The 18,984-nt window shown below is 65.1% G+C and overlaps 2 protein-coding genes across 2 annotated transcripts; one reads left to right on the top strand and one right to left on the bottom strand.

The window, feature by feature from the left end:
* Window positions 1–1,367: 1,367 nt before the first annotated feature.
* Window positions 1,368–8,559, top strand: SEMA6C (semaphorin 6C). Its single transcript, XM_038768466.1, has 17 exons — window positions 1,368–1,482; window positions 1,602–1,716; window positions 1,943–2,000; window positions 2,136–2,192; window positions 2,308–2,409; window positions 2,669–2,759; window positions 2,872–2,991; window positions 3,202–3,290; window positions 3,457–3,674; window positions 3,995–4,126; window positions 4,311–4,466; window positions 4,583–4,756; window positions 5,075–5,212; window positions 5,309–5,386; window positions 5,473–5,528; window positions 5,622–5,666; window positions 6,500–8,559. Exons 1-17 carry the CDS (start codon window positions 1,368–1,370, stop codon window positions 7,474–7,476), a joined length of 2,721 nt encoding a protein of 906 aa, XP_038624394.1. The 3' UTR covers window positions 7,477–8,559.
* Window positions 8,560–9,156: 597 nt separating this feature from the next.
* On the bottom strand, window positions 9,157–17,879 carry GABPB2 (GA binding protein transcription factor subunit beta 2). The gene is given in 10 exon segments (XM_038768587.1): window positions 9,157–10,912; window positions 11,767–11,948; window positions 12,497–12,682; window positions 12,916–13,026; window positions 14,321–14,453; window positions 14,597–14,791; window positions 15,407–15,574; window positions 16,270–16,287; window positions 16,289–16,410; window positions 17,733–17,879. Coding segments are annotated over 9 exon segments (1,323 nt in total). The 5' UTR covers window positions 16,379–16,410; window positions 17,733–17,879; the 3' UTR covers window positions 9,157–10,672.
* Between the last annotated feature and the right edge of the window lie 1,105 nt (window positions 17,880–18,984).

The following is an 18,984-nucleotide window of genomic DNA, read 5'->3' as shown; positions in this document are numbered from 1 at the left end:
ACGTCACGCCGCCCCCCCCCGGGGGTCCCTCGCAGAGACATCAGGAAGGGGGGAGTTCCACAGGGAGGGTAGGGGGCCCACCTATGGTCCACCAGGGTGGCAGAATCAATCAATCAATCGTCTTTATTGAGTGCTTACTGTGTGCAGGGCACTGGACTAAGCGCTGGGGAAGTCCAAGTTGGCAACATCTAGAGACGGCCCCTACCCAACAGTGGGCTCGCAGTCTGGAAGGGGGAGACGGAGAACAAAACCAAACATATTCACAAAATAAAATAGAGCAGAAGGGGTCCCCGACCAGGCTTTTCTCTCCCCCCACCACCCCGTCCTCACATCCATCACACCCCACCCGCTCAGCCCTCTCCCAGAAGCCGGACCCCGGAATATTTACGTGCCCGTTTTGGAGGTGGCCAGGTGGGTGGAAGGGGAGAGGGAGTGTGAGGACCAGGGGAGTGGAGGGTGTGTGTGTGTGGGGGGGGTCCTTTCTCCAGCAACCCCCACCCCCAAAACCTCCCCCAAACCTAGGGAGCTTTCTGAGGGTGGGGGGTGGTCCGGATTGGGAGGGAGGCAGGAGGAGACAGCTGTTTGCGGGCGCTAAATTTAGAGCTTCGGACTCCTTCGCCGCTCAGAGGTGCCATCCCCGCTGCCCACACATGACCCACTGCCTGTTACCAGAATGGGGGCGCAGGGGGGCGGGCAGGGTTGGTGGGTGGGGGCCTAGGCCTCTCACCTCCCCCCTTCCACAGCCTGCCTCCCTGGAGATTGCGGGGAGGGAGCGACGGAGCCCGGCAGGCGGTGGGATCTGTTATTCCTGGCTCCTTGCCCGCCCCCCCCCCCCCCATGAATCCCTGACCCCCGTGTAGGCTGCCCACAGCCGCGGTGGCGGCGGCTAATTTTAATTCTAGGGGAAAGAGGTCTCAGGGCCGCGCAGGGGAGCGTGAGGAGAGATGGGCTGGGCTGGGGGGTCCCAGAGAACTTGGCTGACAGACCCAGCCAGGGAGGGGGAGGAGATGCTGTGTGTGTGTGTGTGTGTGTGTGTGTGTGTGTGTGTGTTGGGGGGCGAGGGGCGATCCTGACCTCACCTGTCTCCTTGCCACCCCCCAGCCCAAATCCCATCAGGCTGGTTCGCTCCTGTCTGGGCTGGCGTCTGAGTGACACGGGCAGCCGGAGGCCGAGAGAGTGTGGGGGGGGGAAGATGAGGGGGTCTCCCGGGGACAGACTGGGAGGGGCCCCGCCCCGCCAAGCCCCCTCCTCACCTGGGCTGGGCCTCTGGACCCCATCCCGCCTGTCTCCTCCCCTGCCCCCAGGGCCGGCGTATGGGGGTGTTGGGCTCCTGGGCCCCGAGCCCCCCCTCCCGCCCCCCCCCAACGATGACCCCGACGCCCCCCCTCTGGCTGCTGCTGCTGCTGCTGCTGCCCCCCGGCCTCCCCGCCTGGACCGCCTTCCCCCGGGACCCGCCCCCTCTGCTGACCTCCGACCTCCGCGGTGAGTGCCCCCCTCCCACACCGCCAAGGCCCCCCTGCCCCCTGGGCTCTGACCCCCACCCCAACTCTCTCTCTCTCTCTCTCTCTCTCTCTCTGTCCATCTTCCTGCGCCCACCCCAGGGGTCCCCTCGCTGTCGTGGTTTCGGGGAGCGGCGGGTGAGCCGGCGGCCCGGGAGCTGGGCCTCGACTTCCAGCGCCTGCTGAGGGTCAACGGGAGCCTGCTGGTGGCCGGGCGGTGAGTACGCGCGGGGGCGCGGGAGGGGCCGGCGGGGCGCAGAGCAAACGTACGTGGGCACCCCCTCCCAGGGCACCCGTCAATAAGGCCGCGGTGATGGGGGACATTTGGCGGGACGGGGGGGGGGTGGGGGGGGGGCTGGAAAGTTGATTTGTGACTCTTCTTTTCCCCCTCCTCCCAATCCGCCCCCGTCCTCCGTCCCCCTCGGCCCCCCGCCCCCCCGCAGGGATCATGTTTTCTCCTTTGATCTCCAGAGAGCTCAGGAGGGGTTGGTGCCCGACAAGGTGAGGGGCCGCAGCCCTGGCCGGGAGACATCTCTGAGGAGGGGGAGGGTGGTACCAGTGGTTCCAGGGCGGGATGGTGTGTGTGTGGGGGGGTCTCTGAGCCCCCTTCCCCTCCATCCCTCCGGTCTCCTGCAGTATCTCACCTGGAAGAGTCGGGACGTGGACAATTGCGCCGTGCGCGGCAGGCTGAGGGTGAGGAGCCGGGGGGGAGGGCGGGGGGCGGCCGCCCGGATTCCGTCCCGGGGCCGTGGTGTCTCCCCACCCGCCCCCCGCCGGGTGCCATCCCCCTCCCCGCTCCCTCCCGCAGAGCGAGTGCTACAACTACATCCGGGTCCTGCTGGCTCGGGACCCCGGGACCCTGCTGGCCTGCGGCACCAACGCCCTGAGCCCCGCCTGCCGCACCTACCGGGTACGGGCCTGCCGGGATTGTTGGGACCGGGGACGGGGGGCCGCCGGAACCGGGGAGGGGGCCGCTTGTTCTGGGCACGGCGGGGTCATCGGGGATCCCTTCTAGCCCCCACCGTCAGTGCGCCTGCTATACTGTTGCACTGTCCTCTCCCAAGCGCTTAGTCCAGTGCTGGGCGCACGTTAAGCGCTCAGTAAATACCACTGGCTGGCTTGGCTCCGCCTCACTTCTGCACCCCATCCGCCCCCACGCCCCCGCCCAGATGTCCACGCTGGAGCAGGAGGGACCGGAGCTGAGCGGCCAGGCCAGATGCCCGTACGACACCGCCCAGTCCAGCGCCGCCCTCTTCGCGGGTACGTCGGGGCTCCCCGCACCCACCCTGGGGCCTCCCCGTAATTCTCCACGGGCCCTCCCGCGGCGGCCCGTGACCCCTCGCGGCGGCCGGTGACCCCTGGCCTCCCGCAGACGGCAGCCTGTACTCGGCGACGTCGGCGGACTTCCAGGGGAGCGACGCGGTCCTGTACCGCAGCCTGGGCCCCCAGCCGCCCCTGCGCTCCCTCAAGTACGACTCCAAGTGGCTTCGAGGTCAGGGGGAGCCCCGGGGCGGGCAGGCGGAGGGGCCCGACTGGACGAGGGAGGCCGCCCGTTGGGGAGGGGGCCGAGGGGAAGGCTCATCCCCCGAGGGGCGGTGGTAAGGGGGGACTCGGTCCCTCCGCCTCTCCAATAGGCGCGCCCCCCGCCCCGTAACCCCATTCCGGGTCTGCACTGACCCCGTCCGCCCACCCCCTGCCACAGAGCCCCACTTCGTCCACGCCCTGGAACACCGGGACCACGTCTACGTCTTCTTCCGTGAAGTTTCCGTGGAGTCTACGCGTCTCGGCCGGGTACGGCGGGGGCCCTCCCTCCATCCCACGTGCCCGCAACCACACAACCGCGCACACGGCCGGCCCCGAGCGCCGGCTTCAGGCTGAGGCGGAGACGGCGGGGGGTGGGCCTGAGGCTGAGGGGGTGGCGGGGGGCCTCCGACTCCATCTCCGCCTGCCCCCTCAGGTGCAGTTTTCCCGTGTGGGCCGCGTGTGCAAGCAGGACGTGGGGGGCTCTCCGCGGGTGCTCGAGCGCTACTGGACGTCCTTCCTCAAGGCCCGGCTCAATTGCTCCATCCCCGGAGACTCGGTCTTCTACTTCGACGTGCTGCAGGCCCTCAGCGGGCCCACCCTCCTCCACGGCCGCCCCGCCCTTTTCGGGGTCTTCACCACTCAGCCCAACAGGTAGCGGCCCCCCCCGCCCGGCGGCCCTCCCCTTCCAGTTGGCGCCGTCTCTCTCACCCGTCGGACTCGCCGTCTGCTTCCTTAGCCGAGGAGGTGTCCGCTCCCTTGACCGAGCCGGCGCCGTGTCTCTTCGTTAACCAATAGGGCGTCCTCCGTCTCTACTAAGACGGCACGGACCCTCCGCGCCGCCCCCCGACAGACAGGGTGGCCCATCTCCCCTGGTCGCTCCGAGGGCCGTGGGGCGAACGGGCCCCCTCCCCTCGCAGCTGATCACCCTCTCCTCTCCCTTCCCCTCCCTCCCTCCCACGGGCCATTCCCAGCATTCCCGGCTCGGCCGTCTGCGCCTTCTACCTGGACGACATCGAGCGGGCGTTCGAGGGGAGGTTCAAGGAACAGCGGAGCCCGGACGCCGCCTGGAACCCCGTTCCCGAGGACAGAGTCCCCTCCCCGAGGTGTGACCCCCTTCTCCAGCCCGCCGCCGGGTCCCCAGCTACATCCCTTTCGTCAGAGATCTCCCTTTTCCGGTGGGCGAGTCGTGGAGGAGGCCGAAGCAGGGCGGAGACGGGGGCGATAACCACAACGGGCCCTTTTCCCTCCTCTTTTCGCCCTCCCTTCCCGCCGCGTCCCCATCTCCAGGCCGGGCTCCTGTGCTGGCACGGGCTCCGCCGCCGCCTTCCGCTCCTCCAAGGAGCTCCCGGATGACGTCCTGACCTTCGTCAAGGGCCACCCCTTGCTGGACCCCGCGGTCCCCGCCGCCGGCCTCCACCCGCTCTTCACCTGGACCGGCAGCAGGTACGGCCCCTCCGCCCGCCCCCCCACCTCCCGCCCACACCGGGGAGGGAGGAGGCCGGAGCCGCCCTTTCCGTGGGCCGTCCGGGATCTCCTGACCTCGTCCCCCCCGCCCCCAGGTCCCGGTTGACCCAAGTGGCGGTGGACCCTCGTGCCGGACCCCACGGCAACACCACGGTCCTGTTCCTGGGAGCGGAGGACGGGAAGGTCCTGAAGGTCCTGAGCATCCCAGGCCCCAACGCGTCTGCGACCCCCGTCTTGGTGGAGGAGATCGACGCCTACAACCCGGCCCGGTGAGGAGGTCCAGGGGAGACCGGGGGGCGCCGGGGAGGGGAGCGTAGCCCGACCGGACCTCGGAGACCACCACTCCCGGCCCACCGGTCCGGGCTAGAGAGGGGCCTGTCCAATCAATCAATCGTATTTATTGAGTGCTTACTGTGTGCAGAGCACTGTACATAAGCGCTTGGGAAGTACAAGTTGGCAACATATAGAGACAGTCCCTACCCAACAGTGGGCTCCGGGGGGGTGGCAGGGGGAGCTACTCGCCTGGGTTCACTGGACCCCCCCCCCCCCCCGGGAGCCTCCCCCCATCCCCGCCCTGTCCCCGGCAGGTGCCGTGGAAAGCCGGACCCCCAGCGGGTCCTGGGTCTGGAACTGGACACGGCCCACTACGGACTCTTCGTGGCCTTCGCCGGTTGCCTCCTCCGCCTGCCGCTGGGCCGCTGCTCGGCCCACGGGGGCTGCCGCAGGTCAGAGGGCGGGGCGGAGGAGGAGGCAGGGCGGGTGAGGACCCCCAGCCCTGCCCACACGGCCTCCGCCTTCCCTCCGTCCCCCTTTCCCCTCAGGACCTGCCTGGCTTCCCGGGACCCGTACTGCGCGTGGCTGCCTTCCGGGGAGTGCGTGGCCTCCGGCGGGCTCCAGGGGTGAGTGATGGGATCGGGGGGGGGGGGGCGCCCGGAAGGGGCTTGGGGGGCTGCGTCTGAGACGCTGCTCTCCCCCTCCCCTCCAGTGTCGATTTCGAGCAGGACGTGGAAGGGACTTCCGGGGAGCTTGGGGCATGCCAAGGTAGGTCCCCCACAAATGTCCGGGGCCTCCCCATGTCCAATCTATTGCTGCCTCTTTCCCCCGCCGCCACCTCACGCTTGGTCTCCCTCGCAGATTCAGCTCTGGGGAGCCGTTCCGGCCCTGAGGACCCCGTGTTCGGTCAGTCCCCGGTCTCCCCGTCTCCCCCCACCCCGCCCCACCCTCCCCACCCCAGACGGTCCTGGAGGAGGGAGGCCCCTGGGCTCCGGCTCCCCACCGGCTGCTCTGACCTTGAAAGACGTCCCCTGCCCCCAGCCCCACCTGCTCCTGCGAAAAGGGAGGGGAGCAGCTGGGGTGGGCAGGGGAAGGGGGTATTTTTAGGACGCCTCTGGCGGGTTGCCCCCCACCGGCTTAACCCCACGGCTGCCGGGGCTGGGGGCTTCTCTCCATCCCCCACCACTGCCGCCGTCCCCCTGGGCCCAGACCCTGAGTGGTCCATCCGTCTCTCCGTCTCTTTCATTCATTCATTCATTCAATCGCATTTATTGAGCGCTTACGATGTGTAGAACACTGTACTGAGCGCTTGGGAGAGTAGAAAACAACAATAAACACACTCTCTGCCCCCAGCGAGCTTACAGTCTAGGGGCGGGGAGACAGACATTGATAGAAACAAATTACAGATATGTTTATAAGTGCTGTGGGGCCTACTCTCCATCTCTTGGTCAGTCTTTCTCCCTCTCTTTCTCTCTCGCCCTCAGCACTGCCTGGTCAGTGTCTCTCTCTGTCTCTCACCCAGTCGGGCTCTGTCCTCCCGTGAGCACCGCCTGCCTTGTCCCCTGGCCCTGTGTCTCTGTCCCTCCCCTGTCCCTGTGTCCCTTTCCCCCCCGTCGTAGCCGTCCCGTTGCGGCCAGCCGGGCGGGAGTGGTGGGGCCGGGCCTCCTCCGGCTCCCCCGGTCCCTGCTGACCCCCGGCCCGTCTCCCTCGCCCCCCTCCCCCCCCCCCGCCCCCGGCAGGGGTCCGCCAGGAGCCGTCGCCACCCCCGCCGCCCGGCCCGCTGCCCGTGCCCCTCCTCCTGGCCAGCGTGTCGGCCGCCTTCGCCCTGGGCGCCGCCGTCTCCGGCCTGCTGGTCTCCTGCGCCTGCCGCCTCGTCCAGCGCCCGGTGCCCAAGGACCCCGAGGCCGGCGGGCTCCCCCGGGCCCTGTCCCTGCGGTCGCTGGCCCGCCCGCTGCCGCCCCCGCCGCCGGGCAAGGAGCCCACCCCGGTCCCGACCCCGCCGCCGCCGCCGCCGCTGTACGCCACCTTCCTGCCCGCCCCGCCCGGCCCGGACCTCTCGGGCCTGCCCACGCCCGACGCCACGCCGGAGCTGCCCGCCAAGCGCCTGCGCGCGGCCCCCGAGTGGAACCAGAACGGGAACAACGCGGGCGGGGGCGGGCGGGCCCGCTCCCCGCGGGGCCCCCCGCTCTGCGCCCGCGTGCTGGTCCGCCCGCCGCCCCCCGGCTGCCCGGCCCAGGGCGTGGAGGTGACCACGCTGGACGAGCTCCTCCGCCACCTCCACGCCTCGTCGCCGGGTCCCGCGACCCCCACCGCCCCCTTCGCCAACCGCGTCCGGCCCCTGCGGCCCCCGGCCCCGGAGCCCCTGGAGCTCCCCGAGGCCCCCGGCCCGGCCTCCTACTTCAGCGCCTCCACCCTGCCCCGCGACCTGGCCCCACCCCGCCGCCTGGACATCCCCCCCGACGGGCCGGGCCCGGCCCCCGCCCCGCGGTCCCGGCCCCCGCTCTCCGCCCCCGCCCCTCGGCTGGGGCTGGGGGACGGGCGCGGCGGCGGGGCGGCGCGGGGGCCCCGGGCCCCCCCGGCTCTCCTGACCCGGGTCCCGCGGCGCTGGGAGAGGAAGGGGACGCCCTCCGCGAAGCCCTCGTCGCCTCCCAAGACCCCCCTGGATCCTCTGGTCTCTCCCGGCCCGCCGCCCACCACCGGACGCTTTGACTTTTGACCCTGCCCCGATGGTAGGGTGGACCGATCGTGAGGGACACGGGGATTGGGAGTGGCGGGGGGGAGAGGAGATGCAGACTTGAGGCAGATTGGAGGCTCTCTTGGCACGGCGCCCCTCCTCCCCACTCTGCCACCCCCATATTCATCAACTCCACTTTCTTCCGGAAGGGCCCGGGGGTGAGGGGGTCACCCCCTTTTGGAACCCCGGCCGTGTTGCCTTAACGAGCCTACCCTTGGTCCCCGGCCATCCAGATCCCCAGTTCCCCCCGGGGGGGTGGGGGGGCGTGTACAGTGTACAGAGCTCTCGGGGGCCCCCCCACCCCGAGACGTCAGACACTCCTACCGTGTAGGAGCCGTTACCCCACCCCGGGGGACGGCACATCCAGTGGGGGCCGGAGGGGAGACGTGGCTGTCTCGTCTCCGAGTCTCTCTGGTCTCTCGTGGCCCGTCTCCGGCCCCTCTGTCGGCCCGCGTACCGCCCCCCGACCCAACCGGCCCCGAGTTAGCGACCGCCTCGGCCTTCCCCGATCCCACCCCGGCCTAAGTCAGTCTGTCCACCCTATGGTCCGGGAGAGTGGCCCTCCCGCCCCGTCCGTCCCTCTTTTTCCCCACTGCCCCGGGCCTATCCTTTCTCCACCACAGGTCCTTTTCCATGTCCCGTGTCCCCCTCCACCCCCCAATCATTTTTTGTACCCTGCGGTCCACAGCTGTCTCTTTCGTTCCATGCCTACGTCTATCTCTCCGGCCTCCTCTACTCAATCTATTCCCCCCCCAACCCGGCCCCAAGTTTCTCCTGTCCTCTTCTCTCTGGGATTTGGGGTGGGCTTTCTGCAGCGGGAAGTGAAACCCCCGAGGCCACCAGGCCCCCCCACCCCAACTCTAGCCTTGCCCCGGCACCCGCGGAGGCAGAGGGAGGGATGGACCGATCCTTCCCGCTCAGAGGCGACTTGGGTTCTCCCACCCCGTTTCATGTATTGGGGTTTTGATTGTAAATATATTTATATGTACAGCGGCCTGTCCCCGATGGGGAAGAGAGTGTGTGTGTGTGTGTGGAGGGGGGAAATGTGGAACCAATAAAGTCTTCCCGAACTCCCCTGCTCCTCAAGCTCCTGTTCCCCACCCCCAGCCCCCTAGGCCTCTGAACAGCTGTCCCAGCATCCCCACCTGAGGTCTTCTGCCTCTCCCTTCTCTGATTTGTGGTATTTGTTAAGCGCTTACTATGTGCCAAGCACTGTACTAAGCGCTGGGGTGGATCCAAGCAAATGGGGTTAGACAGTCCCTACGTCCCCCTGGCCAGCCCCTACTTGGGACACTAAAAAAAAAACCCCTAATTCCACCCTGGGGGCTGAATTAGAGGTGGACTCAGGCCCCTACCCTCGACTTGATAGGGAGGTGCGTATATCCACCATCCCTCGCTGGATGGGGGGACAGAGGGTGGAGAACGCCCAGTCCGGTGGAAGAGATTGTCACCATGGGAAGAGTTGAGCCCCGTGGAAAACCTGCCCCACGGGGGCCGGCCGCTCGAGCAGGCGGCCGCCGGATCCCTCTTGCCAACTGAGCCGGGTCGCCAACCAGCTCCAAGGGGAACCTTTGGCATTTTATTAAGAAATGTTCTTTTACACCATAGTACAAAAACGTATATATATCTATATCTATAAAATATATATAAAATATAGAGCTCTCTGTATGTGGAGATGCACGCATGCACAGTTCCCTCTGGCCGCTGAGCGCCTTCCTTGAGGAGGATCCCTGGGCACCAGGGAGCAGCCGGGATACTAAGGCAGGGTAGGGGGGCCGCGCAGGGAGTGCGCGGCGGCTCCCGGGAATCCTGAGGCGGGTGCCGGGCCACGTTCCTGGCCTGGCACGTGTGGTGGGGGAGGGGAGGGATCAGACTGGGAGAAACCTGGCCCTGGCTCCCGGGGCAGGGGGTGGCTGGGCGGGGACGCCCCCCCGCAACCAGCCATCAGGGAAGGAAGCCCTCCCTGCCTGGAAGTGTCCAGGGGGATGAGGGCCCCCGCCCTGGGCTCGTCCCTGGGGGCTTCCAGGAAACGGTTCCCCTTCCGCCCCACCTAGGGCGCGGCGAATAAGGGAACACTGGCCGCGCAGGGACGAGGGCTCCGGGACAAGTGGGAGGCCAGTGTCGCCTCCAGTTCAAGAATGGGAAGGAAGGAAGGAAAACTGGGCCCCCTGGGGCCTCCCTCCAGGGAGGGAGGGGCGGCTGGAGAGATGGAGAGACGGAGCTTCTGCCAACCCACAGGGCCTGGCGCTGCTTGGGGAAATCTGGGCCACCTGGTGGGGTTGGGGATCTACTGGGGGGTTGGGGAGGAGAGAGAGAGTGTGTGTATGTGTGGAGGGGTGGTGGGGAAGGGACATGGGGGGACAGAACAGATACCTCCTGGAAGGCAACAGAGATACAGCGGGCCTTGTTCACAAATCGGAGCCAGGTCTCCAGTCTGGGACGTGCGCTCCATATGGGGCCCACTGAGAGAAGCGTCCCGGAGGGAGGGAGGGAGGGAGGGAGGAAGGGAGGTGGGCCTCGGGCCTCCTGGCTGCCCTGCCAAAGCAGCCGCAACTCTGAAATCGGATCCCCTCCCTGCCCCCACTCTCTCTCCGGGCAGCTCTTCTGGAAAACTCCGGCTTCCAGCTGGCAGCCCGGCAGAGCGGGGAGGGGAGAGGAGGGAGGCTGGGGAACGGGGGGACTGAGTTCTGTGCCCGGGGCCCAGCCTCCTGCTGGTTCTGATCCAAACAGGCCCGGCCCCTCGGAACAACTTGACCGAGGCAGACAGTGGGGAAGGGGAACGCCATTCTCCCGTTCGGCTCACGAGGCCGGACGAGAGTGTGCGTGAGGTGAGGGCGACGGGGGCACTGCCCTGCGCCCCCAGGACCAGGCCTCCTGGAGAAGCCAACGGAAACCCGAGGCACGGGGGGCGGGGCTGCCCACACTTTCCCGACTAGGTAAAAGTTTCCGCTTGGTGCTCAGGGCTTCCTCAAGACAGAAAGCCGTGCCGGGTCCTGCCTCGTCTCCCGTGCCCACCCCGGCACCGACCCCTGCCCTGGTTGCCCTGCTCTGCGGCCCCCGCCCCACCACGAAGCCTCTCCCGCGCTGTTCTCCACGCATCACCCAGTTCCGTGGAGCAGGCTGCCACGCTCCAGGCCCGCTGGCATCATCCGCCCCCGGGTCCGGGGGAAGCGAGCCGCTAGGATCCCCCGGTCTCAGCTGCTAGGCCCCCCAGGTGCAGGCCCAAGGCCCCGTCGGGCGGCCCCACGATAAGCACGGTGTCCCCGTCGGGCAGCGCCTGGGCCCGGGCCATGGCCTGGAGCCGGCGGCGGCAGCGCTCCGCCTCCCGCTCCTTCTGCAGCAGCTGCTGCCGGCACTCCTGCGCCTGGCGGTCGGCCTCCCGCAGCCGCTGCTGCAGCAGCTCCCTCTCGGCTCCCTCCTGCGGGGACATGACGCGGTCGGCGGCGGGCGGGGGGACAGACGGACGGACCGGGGACCCGACCTGGTCGGTGAGGGGATGGGTGACGCGACCCCGCTCGGCGGTCTCCTCCGCCCCCGAGGCCGGGCTCCCGATTCCCCGCGCCTTCGGCGACGGGACGCGGGTAATGGGGCGAAACAAGGGGGTGAGAGAGGAAGGATGGACGCACGGCCAGGCGGGCAGCCGGGTAACCCCCCAAAACGGGCGACCCCCATCCAAGGGGAAGCGCCGACCCAGGCTAGGCACACGCCAAGCACTCGGCACGGGGCCCCGCACCCGAGGGCCGCTCGGCCGACACCGGCCCCCTCCACCGTGACCCTATGGGGCGACCGGCCCGGGCCGCAGAAGGTCGTGCCTGCTCTCGAACGCAGAGACCCATCCCTGTCCTGAGGACCGTGAAAAACGGACACCTGTCTCAGTTTCTGCAGACAAAAGCGGTGAGCGGGGTCGGATCACGGAGAGGAGATCTCCTCGGGAATTCGGTGGGGTTCAGAGTGGGGAGACCCCACTCCCCACTGGCCCCTGAAGGTTAGTTGGAAGAGGGTCTGGAAAGACCCCGGCTTTTCTGGGGCACAGCGGTGGACCCGATGACCCCGGGCTTGCTCTGCTCTGTTCCACTCGCCTCCCCGCCGACGCTCAGCCCATTGCCCGGCCCAAAACTCCGGACTGAGACCCACCCAGAGGCCCCTGCCCACCTTCGGGGGGCCCGACTGCAAGCGGGGTCCGAGTTCGAACCGAAACCGCCGCCCCCCCAGCTCTCGGGCAGGGCCCACGCAGCGGGTGCTCGGGTGTCCGCAGCCAAGGAGGCTAGCTACCTTGCCGTCCTGGGCACCGGGGTCCGACGGCACGGTCCTCTGCCTCTTGGCGGGCGGCGGGGCCGGGGCTTCCTCCTCCTGCGGCTCCTCCTCCAGGGACAGCGGGTCGGAGTCGGGCTCGGACTCAGCCTGCTCCTCGGTCACGGTCTCCTCTGCAACCTGACCGGCAGGTACAGTTAGAACTATGAACCAAGGGACAGCAAAGGGGAGGAGGTCAAGGCAGAGTCACAGGTGCCGCGGGGGCCGCCGGCCATCCCCGCCCGCCGCCCATCGATGGCATTTGTTGACCGAGTGCCAACTGTGCTTGGGAGAGATCAATCCGGCAGGGTTGGGAAGCAGGATCCCAGCCCACTAGGAACTGACCGCCTGGGAGGGGGGGATGGAGGCCGGGTGGGTGGAGTTGGAGGTCCCCTCTTCCAGCTCTGCCCACTGGCTCTGCTGCCTTGGTGCCAGCTGTGCCACCCGGGTGGCCACTGAGGCAGCTGGGCACCGCACTGGCCCTCCCTGGTGAGGGCTGGGACGGAGTCCCCATGTCACCCTGCTCCGCGCTTGGGGGCCTCACACTTCTCTTCTGGGGAGCTGGCAGGAAGGGGACGTTGGAAGAGGGGGTGGCAGTGGCAGGCAGACACATGTGCGCGCCTGCCCCCCAACAGATCGGGGCATGGCCATTGCCCGGGTCTCGGGGAGAGGTCTCGAACTAGCCCTCCAAATCCTCGGCCCCGCGGCTCACCTTGCTGCCCGTCCTGCATCGTCACGATGAAGGGCTGGCCGATGCCACCGCCGGGAATGGCTGCCTGCAGGCTGCCCAGGGGGACGCCGTCTGCCACGATGGCGATGACCCTCTGGCCGCCGCCCCCCACCACGTGCTGCACAGCCGACTCGATGGTGTGGATTTCGGCCACTTCCTCGTCACAGGCTGGGGAGGCACAACGGACAGGAGGGCATGGACAGTGTGGGTCAGGGAGCAGCCGGCCGGCAGGACGCAGGGGACAAAGACAGGCCGCGAGCCCGGGAGAAGCAGGCGGCGCAGGCGGGGGCAGAGCCAAGTCGGCCCCTCTTTGCCCCGCACCATCCCATGCCACCCCTGGGGCTCCCTCTGTCCCTCCGCCCACCGGGGTGGCAAAGCTAAGTGAACAGCTGGATTTTCACCTTGGATGTGGGCAGAGCCGGACAGGGGGGCCGACGCCTCTGCCAGGGCGGCCAGCGTGGCCAGCACGGACGTGGAGTGAGAGAACTGCAGGCCAGAGGAGTGGGAGTCATCTAGAGAATGGGTGAGAGGGGGCGAGGAGGCTGGTCGTCACGCTGACCGAGCCCGGCCCCTTCTTCGGCGGGGAGGTGGCCCGCACAGGGTCCCGGCGGCACCGGGCAGACCCCGATGCCACGGAAACCAGTAGGGCCGGAGGCGGGGGAGGACTCTGCTCCAGGCAGGGGAAAGGTCCATTCCCTCCCACTACCCTGGAACCGGACAATCGGACTCTAGCGGCGGAGAGGGACGGACTGGAGCCAAACCTGCCGCTGCAGCTACACGGGCTCTCCTTGTGGTTGGCGCGGACGTGGACGGGGTAGGGGGGTGTGGGCAGGTGGGTCACGGCTCTCTGCCAGAAGCCCCTCCCTTACGTACCCCGGAAGAATGGGGCAAGCTCTCTTCCTCCCTTCAAAGCCCAACTGAGAGCTCACCTCCTCCAAGAGGTCATCCCAGACTGAGCCCCCTTTTTTCCTCTCCTCCCCCCCATCCCCCCCACCCGACCTCCTTCCCCTCCCCACAGCACCCGCGTACACGTTTGTACAGGTTACTCTATTTATTTTACTATTCTATTCATTTTGTTAATGATGCACATTTAGCTTTAATTCTGTTTGTTCTGACGACTTGACACCTGTCCACGTGTTTTGTTGCCTGTCTCCCCCTTCTAGACTGCGAGCCCGTTGTTGGGTGAGGACGGTTCCTGTGTGTCGCCAACTTGTACTTCCCATGCAATGCGCTTAGTACAGTGCTCTGCACACAGTAAGCGCTCAATAAATACGACTGAATGAATGAGGGGAGAGAGAAGAAAAGTAGCAGTTACTAAAGTGGCCCGGGCGTGGCCAATGAAGAGCAGTGTCGCCCCCTTGTGGTCATAATAATAATAATAATGGCATTTATTAAGCGCTTACTATGTGCAAAGCACTGTTCTAAGCGCTGGGGAGGTTACAAGGTGATCAGGTTGTCCCACGGGGGGCTCACAGTCTCAATCCCCATTTTACAGATGAGGTAACTGAAGCACAGAGAAGTGTATATATGTTTGTACATATTTATTACTCTATTTATTTATTTTATTTGTACATATCTATTCTATTTATTTTATTTTGTTAGTATGTTTGGTTTTGTTCTCTGTCTCCCCCTTTTAGACTGTGAGCCCACTGTTGGGTAGGGACTGTCTCTATATGTCGCCATCTTGTACTTCCCAAGCACTTAGTACAGTGCTCTGCACAGAGTAAGCGCTCAATAAATACGATTGATTGATTGATTGATTGATTGATGGACGGTGGAGGGGAGGGTCGTCAGAGGGCATCCTACCTGCGGGGTTCTTGGCGCCGGCGGAGGACACGAGGCCGGCAAGGCCGACGACGTCGCCGGCCGTGAGGATGAAGGACGTGGGCGCGGGGCTGGCGCGGTCGGAGTCGTCGCTCACCTGGCCTTGCATCGCCTCCTGCGGGCACACCACGGGTGGTTGGTCACAGATTCACAGGTGGGGGGAAGAAAACGCTGGATTTCAGGGTCACCACAGGTGAGTTCCTGGAGTAATCTGGGCCCCCGACGAAGCCGCCCTCCCGCCCTCCCGTCAGCGGGCACCTGGAGGAGGATCAAGATGTCCGGGTTATTGTTCTCCAGGGCGATGTCGAAGGCGGACTTGTCAAACTTGCTGGCGGCGTGGATGTCGGCGCCGAACTTGACGAGCAGCTCGACCACGTCGCGGTGGCGGCGCTCCGCCGCCCAGTGCAGGGCCGTCATCTTCAACATGTCCTTGGCGTTCACGTCGGCGCCGTGCTGCGGGAGGGCGGGGGGAGGATCGGTGAGCTGGGGGGGAGGCTGGTGGACGTCACGGGGTGAGCCGCCCGCTTCGGGGGTGGGAGGGGGGAGGCGACGACAGCTACCAACAACTGCCCCGGGCCTGGCCCATGGGGGTGGACGTCCCCCAGGATCGCCGATGACCTCAGGCGACCTTACTCGGCCCCTTCGGACTCTATCCCGAGAAGCAGCGTGGCTCATTGGAAAGAGCACAGGCTTTGGAGTCAGAGGTCATGGGTTCAAATCCCGGCTCCGCCACTTGTCAGCTGTGTGACTTTGGGCAAGTCACTTAACTTCTCTGGGCCTCAGTTACCTCATCTGTAAAATGGGGATGAAGACTGTGAGCCCCCCGTGGGACAAGCTGATCACCTTGTAATCTCCCCAGCGCTTAGAACAGTGCTTTGGACACAGTAAGCGCTTAATACATGCCATCATTATTATTATTATTATCCCGGAGGGGAGAGAGGGGAACGGACCATGTGAGCCCCATGCTTCCGCCCCAACCAAGGGTCATTCCGGCCCGGGCCAGGCCCTCCCAACCCCCACCCACCTCCAGCCTGGGCATTTCCCGGGCCGGCCGGACCCCCACCTCACCCGGACGAGCAGCTCGACGATGTGGGTGTGTCCGTCGGCCGCGGCCATGTGCAAGGGTGTCCGGTCCACCTTGGTACGGGCATCCCGGCTGACCCCGGCCCGCAGGAGCACCTCCGCCGTGGAGTAGTGACCGTGCTGGGCTGCCAGGTGCAGGGGCGAGGTGCCCAGCTGGGGAAGCGCAGAGAAGGTCAGCAGGGCCAGGCCGGGGACCCCCTCCCCACCAGTGCCCGCTGGCACCATCGCCCTCCCCCAACCTGGTCTGGGACTCCCCATGGCATCTGGCCTGAGGGGGCTCAATCCCCACCGATGCCCTCCGTGCCCTCGGCGCCCTCAGTCCCGGGTAAAATTGTAGGCGGGCTCCTTCCGGGGGTTTTCTTCGGGGGGCGGAGAGGGAAGGGGCCGACTCGCTTCTGAGACTAAGGAATCTCTTCCTTAAGACGGGGGGTTGAGGGGCAAGGGAATGTTACTGTTTATCGTTGTATTCTACTTTTCCAAGCGCTCATTACAGTGCTCTGCACACAGTAAGCACTTAATAAATATGATTGAAAAAAAATGAACGAATGAAGGAAAGTGAACCCCGCTCCCCGATCAGTGAATCTCAACAAAGCCCCCGGAGGGGCACCTCGTGTGCCCGGTAGGTTCTCTCACGAGCTTCAGTTCCCAGAGCAGAGTCGTATGATCAATCTCAAAAAATTCTTTAACAGCAAAAGAATGGGTGTTCACGCGCACCCATTTTTAAAAACATGTGTATTGGGAGAGAAGAGGGGGGCTCCCTGGAAGGGAGCACACGGAGCCTGCAGGGTCAATCTATGGACGGGTCGGGGTCTCCCCGGGATCCCGGCAGGCCGGCGGGCCGGACGTACCCAGTCGGTGGTGAAGGGGGGCCCCGTTGGCCATCAGCACTCGCACTTGGTCATCTTCCCCTTTCCTGGCGGCCTCCAGCAGCCTCTTGCCCAGGTCCACCAGCGACATCTTGGCTCACGACAGCAGGGGAGCGCGGGAAGCTGCGGGCACAAACCCGCCTCCGTCATCGCTCGCCTGCCCGCCCTCGCTCCGCGCCCGCGTCTCCTGACCAACCCTCGTCCCGGTCCCCTGCCCTGCTTTCAAGGAGCCGAGGGCCGGGTCAGTGGACCGCCTCCCTCTTCTGGGGCTGTTAACGTCTCCACCCTCATCCACCGCCCCCACAAAATCGTCTCCCAGGAGACGCCACTCCTCCCTCTCGGGACTCAGTCTGGCCATCTGCCTAATGGGTGCACGCTTCCCTCCCTGGACTTGCCACCTGCAAGGGGCAATGCGAAAGAAAAATAAACCACCGGCCTGAGGGAAGAGGTGCCACATACTTCCTGCCCTGCATCAAGGGGCCCCAATGTCTCCATCCCCGCCCGTCTCTCAGTGCCACTGCCCTTTCTCCATGGCAACAGGCCCCTACCCTGGATCCAAGCAGGAGGCTTTTAGCCCTCCCGGGTGGCTACCTGCTCCAAGCAGGGGGTGGGGGGCAGGGGCTGGAGCATGCCCTGTGCCAACGGCTGGGGGCACACAAAGAGGTAAGGATGTTGGTGGGGGAGATCAGGACTGTTCTTTAGGTTCATTAGAAGAACAACATGACCTGGTGGCTAGAGCCCAACCCTGGGAGTCAGAAGGACCTGGGTTCTAATCCCGGCTCTGCCACTTGTCTGCTCTGTGACCTTGGGCAAGTCATTTCACTTCCCTGGGCTTCAGCTCCCTCGTCTGTCAAATGGGGATTAAGAACGCAAGCCCTGTGTGTGAGCCCCCCCCCCACCTTTTAGACTGTGAGCCCACTGTTGGGTAGGGACTGTCTCTATATGTTGCCAACTTGTACTTCCCAAGCGCTTAGTACAGTGCTCTGCACACAGTAAGCGCTCAATAAATACGATTGATGATGATGATGACCGGGACCGTATCCAACCCAGTTACCTTGTACCTATCCCGGCACTTAGTACAGTGCCTGGCACTCGACCACAACTGTTATTAATAAATATTATTATAAGCTCCCTCCATTCTGCACTCTCCGCTGGCTTTGGAAACGACGCCGTCTTTGCCCTCTGCTAGGAAACCATCCTGGCTCCTTCCACTCCAGGCTTCCGCCCTCCTGCTTTCTCCCAGGAAACGAGGCCAAACCCGATCCAGCGGGACGGGGGCAGAGAGGCCTCAGGGAAAAGCCCGGGGCCCAGGAGTCGGAGGGGAGCCAGGTCTTTTCCTCCACCGGAAGAGTGGAATGCCTTCCCCGGTCTCCCGCCACATTGGCACGGGAGCTGTGCCCCGGGGCCCGCACTCCCTGTGGGACACCTGGATGATTTATACGTACCGCCTGCATATGCCGCCCATGTGTGCCACCCGTGTGCCAAGGGGCAGAGCCGCTAGGCAAACACAAGCTTATAACTCTCCGTGGACTGGACCCTCTAGACTGTAAGCTCGTTGTGGGCAGGGGATGTTTCTGTTATAGGTATATTGTACTCTCCCGAATGCTTAGTACAGTGCTCTGCGCACAGTACGACCGACTGGACCCTCTTCCACGGTGAAGGGCCCGTTTGATAAGGGCCACCGGGCGATGAGGAGTCGGGGCGGGGGAAGCAGTGACCTGACTCCGTAGATCTCGGCAGAAGGACTGGGCAGACATCGGTCCCCCTGCCACCATAAAGGTTCACCGGTGTCTCTCTTGGGGATGGCATAATAATAATAATAATAATGGTGGCGTTTATTAAGTGCTTACTATGTGCAAAGCACTGTACTAAGCACTGGGGAAGTTACAAGGTCATCAGATTGTCCCATGGGGGGGGGGCTCGCAGTCTTAATCGTGGCTCAGTGGGAAAGAGCCCGGGCTTTGGAGTCAGAGGTCATGGGTTCAAATCCCGGCTCCGCCACTTGTCAGCTGGGTGACTTTGGGCAAGTCACTTCACTTCTCTGGGCCTCTGTTCCCTCATCTGTAAAATGGGGATGAAGACTGGGAGCCCCACGTGGGACAACCTCATCACCTTGTATCCCCCCAGCGCTTAGAACGGTGCTATGCACATAGTAAGCGCTTAATAAATGCCATCATTATTATTAATCCCCATTTTACAGATGTGGTAACTGAGGCCCAGAGAAGTGACTTGCCCAAAGTCACACAGTTGACAATTGGTGGAGCCGGCATTTGAGCCCATGACCTCTGAATCCAAAGCCCGAGCTCTTTCCACTGTGCCACGCTGCATCCGGAGAACTCAGGATCTCCCCTCTCAAAATAATAATAATAATAATGACGGCATTTGTTTAGCGCTTGCTAGGTGTGAAGCACTGTTCTAAGCGCTGGGGGGGATACAGGGAGATCAGGTTGTCCCACGTGGGGCTCACAGCTGTAATCCCCATTTTCCAGATGAGGTAACTGAGGCTCAGAAGTTAAGTGACTTGCCCAAGGTCACACAGCAGACATGATGTGGAGGAGCCGGGATTAGAACCCATGACCTCTGACTCCCAAGCCCATGCCCTTTCCACTGAGCCACGCTGCTTCTCTGTAGTTTTTCTCTGAAAAAATGGCCCTGAGCTGTCTCCTGGGCTGATCCCCTGCTTAGAGAAGCAGCGTG

This window comes from Tachyglossus aculeatus, chromosome Y4 (genome assembly GCF_015852505.1).
Source record: "Tachyglossus aculeatus isolate mTacAcu1 chromosome Y4, mTacAcu1.pri, whole genome shotgun sequence".
Lineage (NCBI taxonomy): Eukaryota > Metazoa > Chordata > Mammalia > Monotremata > Tachyglossidae > Tachyglossus > Tachyglossus aculeatus.
Note: the sequence above shows the minus strand (reverse complement) of the source record. Positions and strands in the feature narration are given on the sequence as shown.